This window comes from Limulus polyphemus, unplaced genomic scaffold (assembly GCF_000517525.1).
Source record: "Limulus polyphemus unplaced genomic scaffold, Limulus_polyphemus-2.1.2 Scaffold1913, whole genome shotgun sequence".
In the NCBI taxonomy this organism is placed as follows: domain Eukaryota; kingdom Metazoa; phylum Arthropoda; class Merostomata; order Xiphosura; family Limulidae; genus Limulus; species Limulus polyphemus.
Genome location: NW_013667523.1, coordinates 38149 through 45999, shown reverse-complemented (window position 1 = coordinate 45999; position 7851 = coordinate 38149). Strand labels below are relative to the sequence as shown.

The 7851-nt window shown below is 34.7% G+C and overlaps 1 protein-coding gene across 1 annotated transcript in view; it reads left to right on the top strand.

Annotated features, from left to right (window-relative positions):
* LOC106465338 (AF4/FMR2 family member 4-like) overlaps nt 1-7851 on the top strand; it is a 136537-nt gene that overhangs the window by 91151 nt on the left and 37535 nt on the right. Inside the window, exon 8 of the mRNA XM_022393201.1 lies at nt 7396-7442. Within this exon, the coding sequence (XP_022248909.1) occupies nt 7396-7442 (47 nt within the window). The remainder of the gene's footprint in view (nt 1-7395; nt 7443-7851) is intronic.

Sequence of the window (7851 nt, the reverse complement as noted above, 5' to 3'; positions counted from 1 at the left end):
CGTAATGTTAGAATAAAACCAAAGAAGAAAGGTAAGGCATAAGTACGAGTAGCAGCGTAATGTTGAATAGAACCAAAGAGAAAGAAGGCATAAATACGAGTAGCAGCGTAATGTTGAATCAAACCAAAGAGAAAGAAGGCATAAGTACGAGTAGCAGCGTAATATTGAATAAAACGAAAGAAGCCTACAGCAGAAGCAATAGCGTTATGTCAGATAGAATCAACTAAGAAAAAGGCTTTAGTAGGAGCACCAGCATAATGTTGAATATCATTGGTGGAAAAATATTTAGCATGATCAACACCATGATATCGAATATCACCAAGTTGGTAAAAAAGAGGTTTTCTTCAATGGTTCCCAGTTATTTTCCACTGATCATATCTATAAAGCCTAAGGACTGCTAGGGAATACTTCTTACAAAGAATAATTTCAAATAGTACCAAATAGAGAGAGACTTAGGAGCAAATCATAGCGTACAAAAATGTACAAAAATCATTTAGTAGAGGCAAATCATAGCGTCAATTATCAATATGTACAAAAATCATTTAGTAGGAGAAAATCATAGCGTCAATTATCAGTAAGTACAAAAATCATTTAGTAGAGGCAAATCATAGCGTCAATTATCAGTATGTACAAAAATCATTTAGTAGAGGCAAATCATAGCGTCAATTATCAGTAAGTACAAAAATCATTTAGTAGAGGCAAATCAGTTATTTCGAATGTCATTTAGTACAGTGGTTCCCAAACTCTTTTAGTCTAAGGCTCCCTTGATGTGAATAAAAACCTTTGAGGCCCCCCACCCTATAACTTTAGCATGTTGATTGAAAAACAGTGCCATAATAAAAACAATAATATTTCTTTTCAACATACTGTATCATTTAATTAATTCGACATAATATTTTTTTGGCTTATTGTTATTTAAAATTAAAATTAATTCAGCATCTTTGGTTTTCGGACCATATTTGCCCCCCACCAAGAAAAAGCTGCACGGCGCCCATTTTTTTGCCCCCCCCCCCACCAAGGGGCTCATTGGTAAGTCTATGGACTCGTAAGCTAAACACCGGGTTTCGATACCCCCCCACCCTACACACACACAGAAAAACTTCACGGCCCCCACTTTGGTAAGCATTGACTCAGTTGGCAAAAGGTGTGTGAGATAGCATAATGTCGAACATCAAGTAGAAGAAAGATGTGGTTAGAAATGTTATGATTTTTTTTAATTGCGCAACTTACCATCCTCATTCTGAATTATTTACTATTAATCATTTTGTTTTTAAACACATTGAACATAAACCACCATCATTACGGTAGGGAAACTGCAAGGATTTGGAATCAATGATGTTGGAGAAACGTGCTATTATCAGGTTTAATATAGTAGATTTAAATAATTACACATTGATTTTGTATGTGATTCCTTCAATATTATTGAATATAAATGTAGTAAATAGGTTGATTTTTGCACATAATAATAAAAAAAAACAACATTTTTTAGCTACCTCTATATTCTCCAGTTCTTAACATAACGTACGAACAGTAAGTGACCGTTTGAACCTTCAAGGTTTGTTCTCCTTGCGTATCTAGCCGTTAGAAGAGTAAACATTTAAATACACCCTTTATTTTTCATGACATCATTTCTTCCCCTCTTAATCTCTAGTGCCCCTAGTGGCACAGCGGTATGTCTGCGGACTTGTACTGCTAGAAACCAAGTTTCGATACCCGTGATGGGCAGAGCACAGATAGCCCTATATGTAACTTTGTGCGTAATAACAAACAACAACTTAAGCTCTAGTACTTTCAACACTGCATAAGTAAGTCTAACTGGTCCATAATTTTCATTTCAACTTTTAACACCCTCTCTGAAAGCAGGAACAATACTAAAAATTATCCAATTCCCTAGGGACCTACCACAAGTGGGATATCTGATCTTATCTTCCTCCAAATGTTTGGGGGAAACCTTGTCTGGCACTGTTGCTTTATTTAATCTCTCACTCTTTCTACTTAACACAAAGTGGTTAATAATTACGCGATTTACAACCCTTCACGTGTAGCAGGCGCCATCACGCCGCCGCTCGAAAGCGCCCGTCAAATGAGTTTTGCGAGTTTTTTTTTTTAGGCCCGCTCTTTGGGGCCTACTACTGGTCCTTTTATTCTTACCAAGGAATATACATTTGAATTCAGATTCTGTTGTTATTTGTCATAGCATTGGACACGCAATCAACTGTTGTTTGCATACACGGACAAGCTCACAGATAACTTTATGTGATCCTGTTGACTGTTATGACCTCGATATTTTAATTGACAAAGACTGGCGATGTTAAACTCGTAGTAACACGACATTGTTGAACTATGTTGTTGTCTATAGACATCAGATATTTGTAACTGAAAAACTATGTCAGTATTCTAAAGTTTAAATTATAAAATTGGATTTTAATTATCAACCACGTCGGACGAACAAGAAGAGTTCAGCAAATTAGATCGTGTCCCTCATTGTATTAGATGAACTACTTTCACCAAGAACTACCATATTGACTGAAGATCGTCATAATTTAGTGGCACGCTGTGAACGTGTTTAAGTTTTACTTAATTTACTCTCTTTTTTTTTCATTTCAAAGATGGGTAATTGTTTTCTAATATTTTGACATCGTTTTGATTGATTAATATTTATAGATTTCTTAAAATTAACTAACGTCCATGTACGTACATGAACACGGAGAGATGTCTGTGACTCGCACCATTTTTATCCCTAATGTAGCATATTGACAGATATTGAAAGTAAACAAACTTTACCACAATCTCGTTTATTTACTTTTGAAATAGAAGGGTCACTATAAAAACGTTTAAGGTGAATCTGTGTCCAAAGATAGCTGACCACTTGCTTACTTGACCGTTCCTAATCGTTGTTAAACATCTTCAGTGAAAGTCCAAAGCCTGACTGATGTTAATAGACTGGATTAAATAGTTTAGATGTGACACCGTATCTGTATAAATAGCTTTATCTATTTACTGAATGTTATCAAATGCTTTTTAATTATTAAAAATATAAATAATCACAATTCGTTTTATAGCATACATTTAATGAAACAATCCAGTAAAAAGTTTTTGCATTCAAAATTTAGTTTTATATTCGAAACAAATTTAAGCCTAACATTTTTTGTGTATTCCAGTTTGTCAGTTTGTTTTTGTTTTTTCTCCCTTTCCATTATTATCTATTGTTTGAAAAATTTACAGCACCAGTCAGTAACTGTAACTACTAGTTGCATTGTTGGTATTGCAATTTAATATGTCGTGGGTTTTTCATGGCAGGAGACCACGAGCACGTTTCACTGGCTTCGTTAATAAACACATATCATATGTTTTGTCTAATCGACTTATTTATCATGCTGTTCGTTACTGAATAATACTTATTTCTGTGAATCGGAGTTAGCGTACTTTCTAGACACCAGTTGTATTGAAGTTTGCAATTAGGACACGTACTGAAATCCATTTAATGTTGAAGTTTGTAATTAGGACACGTACTGAAATCCATTTAATGTTGAAGTTTGTAATTAGGACACGTACTGAAATCCATTTACTGTTGAAGTTTGTAATTGACACGTACTGAAATCCATTTACTGTTGAAGTTTGTAATTGGGACACGTACTGAAGTCCATTTACTGTTGAAGTTGTAATTGGGACACGTACTGAAGTCCATTTACTGTTGAAGTTGTAATTGGGACACGTACTGAAATCCATTTACTGTTGAAGTTGTAATTGGGACACGTACTGAAATCCATTTACTGTTGAAGTTTGTAATTGGGACACGTACTTAAATCCATTTACTGTTGAAGTTTGTAATTGGGACACGTACTGAAATCCATTTACTTCAGAGGGTGAAAATGTATTTTCTGATACGAAACTTAGCGAAGTTTCTTATTGTCGTCATGATGTTTAATGGTTGACAGTTATAAACCCGTCTCCACGTGATCTAAAACTACATCGTAATCATACTTCAGTGGTAATAAAGTTCCATTAGCAACGTATTAGATTTTCCTGATTTTTCAGCGTTTCAATATCGCATCATATGCAATGCACACTAACTGAATTCTGGGTAAAGTCAAATTTTTAATCATCTTCTAAACGTTCCAGAGTCCATTACAACGCCTCTAATAACATACAAGTCATAAAAGAGAATATAAAAAACATACATATTGTAATTAGTCAGACTAGTTTCTACTGACGTAAGAAGAGAGTAATTTTATTCATATTTTTGGTCAGTTCTTTACTGAGTATTGTAACATCCACAAATATAAAATTACTCAATATGACCCCACCGGTATAAAACCAAGTCGGTAATCTGAGCGTTAAGCAACGGAAATTACGCTTGTTTCGTGTTAAGGGTGAAACCAAATATTAAGCGGTTTATGAAAGAAAAAAGGTTAAGAGTTTGAACTTTAAAAATGCTAATTTCATGCGATGATAAAACTGGAAATTGAAATTCTCGATGGAAAATGGAGAAGGGATTATGTGTGGACTTAACAACAGGTTAAAACAGTTATGCCAACTTGTTAAGGAAAAACGCTTAACACTACAATTACTGAGGAATCACATCACCACATTTTTCTAAATTATTAATTAACGCACCAAAGTGCGTATGAAAACATAATGATTTAAGTGTGTAACCAGGCTTTACTGTTGCGGGTCGATTATTCCAAACGACCTTAACGCGTCGTGCAATATGCACCTCATTATTGTATTTTCACCTTGACATTCAACAGGAAGTACGTGTAGCAGATGCTGGAAACAGCATCGTTCTTGTAACAACCACTGTCGCAAGAAGGATCGTTTGTTGTGAATGCACTGTAAGGAGAAAATAGTAGTAGTTGACAGATATGTGATTTGTAAACTAACTGTTCGCTACACATAAAATATCATTTGGAGGTCATGGGGGGGGGCGTCCCCAGGATATATTACATATTACAGGATAGTGGGGGAATGCCCCCTCCTTGCGGACGCCCACGTTAGGGTTGCCTTATCAAAACGGATTACCGCCGTATGTTATGTTTTAACATTCGATCTATGCCATTTTATTTCCGTTCTGTACTATAGAGCTCGAGAATCCTTAGACAGAAGTAGAACACATTTCTAATTAGTTTCTGTACTAATGGTCTCATTCGATCCTGTAATATATACCAACATTCAAAATGTTAACGTCCTACTGTTACATATATTCGGTTGCTTAAAACAAATAACACTTACATTCAAAACGTTAACGTCCTACAGTTATATGTACAAGGCCGTTTACAACACAAATAACAGTAACATTTAAAACGTTAACGTCCTACAGTTATATGTACAAGGCCGTTTACAACACAAATAACAGTAACATTTAAAACGTTAACGTCCTACAATTATATGTACGAGGCCATTTACAACACAAATAACACTAACATTTAAAATGTTAACGTCCTACAGTTATATGTACGAGGCCGTTTACAATACAAATAACACTAATATTCAAAATGTTAACATCTTACAGTTACATGTAAAAGGTCGCTGACATTACAAATAACACTAACATTAAAATTTTAACGTCCTACAGTAACGTGTACAAGGTTGCTTACAATACAAATAACAATAACATTTAAAATGTTAACGACCTACAGTTACATAAAGTTTGTCATGTTGTATAGTAAGCAGTGTATGTATGTGTTATATACAAGCCCTTATGTTTACTCACAGTATATAAGTGTCTAAAACACCAGATACGCTACAGACAATATTTATTTCATTATAACAAATCAAGTTATAATCCAAATTTTATTTAAATTATAATTTGTTTATAAGACCTGTTGCTTGTATGATGTAGAAGTTTATAAAAAAAAACTCAAGTCCGACTGTTTTAGTTTCGTCAAAGTAATACAGTATAGTATTTCCAGTGTTGGACAAAAACTTTATAATAGTAATTTTAACGAGTAAAAAGTTGCCCCCAGTTTCACAACGGTATATCCGCTGACTTACAACGCTAGAATCCGGGTTTCGATACCGTGGTGGGCAGAGCAAAGATGGCCCATCGTGTAGCTTTGTGCTTAACTTCATAATCAGTAAAACCCTTCTTAAATCTAGGTTATACCAGGGTTAGACGAACATTATATAATAATGATTAGTTTAATCACTACAAAAACTAGTTAAATTCAGATAGTGTACTTCATTCGTCATATAACTTTCCCCAGTATATCATCTGAGTAATTGTGTGTGTGTATATATATAGTGTATATATAATTGTTATAGCCACTGATACAGTCTTACATTATGACATCTCTTGGACTAGTACTACGAAGATTGTCTAGCATCAGAAGTACAATGTGAATATCCTAATACAGATGCAAGCCATGGTGGCACGATGACATGCTTATATCTAATTTTTCCACCGTTCGACAATGCAGTATTAAAGATGTATGCGACATCTTTTCTAAGGAAAGTGATACGAAGGTCTTTGCACGTGACGTTAAACACTCCCTTTTAATTCTTGCAATCGACTGTAATCCATGTTGGCAAAACTTTACGTGTGATCAAAAAAGGTAAGGATCTGAATCCTTACGACTGTTCAGCTTCTCGATATGTCTTTCCTTTTGCATATCAGTAATATGACTTACGACGTCAGATAGCACAGTAGAAGGCAAATGTGAGGTCCAGTGTTGCGGAGTAAACTAGAGACCACGTGAGTTTTTGACACCAGTATGACCCCAGTGAACTGAGCGGTTAGTCTGAAAGTTTATAACGCTAAAAATCGGGTTTCGATACCCGTGAAGAGCAAAGTACAGATAACCCATTGTGTAGTTTTGTGTTTAACAACAAACAATACAGAACTTCTAGAGAGAGACTGTTAAGGTTGTTAAACGATCTTTGAAACTCAGTAAAGTCATTGCGATGATGTTTAACGTATAACAAGAAGATAAACAAGTATTTGAAGTTGGCTCGAGCCAAAGTCTACGATCTTCCAGCTACATTTTGAGAAAGGGCAAATCGGAAAAGAAGACTAGGCTTATAACTGATGAGGGGTGGAAAATAGTGTAAATTAGTAACAGTGGTGACTTAAACGATATATTAGACCTTATATTTAGTATTATATAAAGTATTTGAGTAATTGAAATAGTTTCATATATTTATTTATATATATAGTGTTGAGTAGTGGTTCGCGGGTTGGTCCGAAATGCAAATCACATTAAAAAGCAGCATCATTCTTCTCATCCATTCTGATGAGTTTTCTTCTTCTTCGATGCCAAAGAGGTAGGGGCAGAATTAGTAGGTGATCTGCGGGGTATTTTGTGCTAGTTGTGTATTATTTAGTTTTCACGTATTATGATAACCAAACAAATGGATACCACAGATTTGCGTGTTAACCTATTTTTTCATCCACAGGTGACATTCCAAGGCAAAGAAGACGTCAAGCTGAACTTAAATAGCAGGTTCGTTCTGTTCCATGATTTATCTTTTTGTTTTCTTTTATAAGTTCAGAGATTTTTAATAAATGTCGGGTGAAACTGAAAAGCGTCCTTCTTGGAAGTTATAGTAAATAATCTATCGAATATGAAATAGAGCAATGTGTATCTAGCTTTAATGTAATTTGTACCCTATAAATTACAGTAATTTACCGTCGATTGCAAGGAGTTTTTTATATAACTAGACCACCTGTGACCCGTTGGGTCACCCACTATTCAGAGGCTATGAAGAATTCAAGCTAGTTTCAATATTGCACCGAAATAAAGGTTTATTTTCAGACAGTTTAATTAAATATTTCAATCCATTCATGTTATTCATAATTCTAGAAAAGATATTTGATTTTTCAAAAAAGTGAAGTCAGAGTTTTCGGGTATT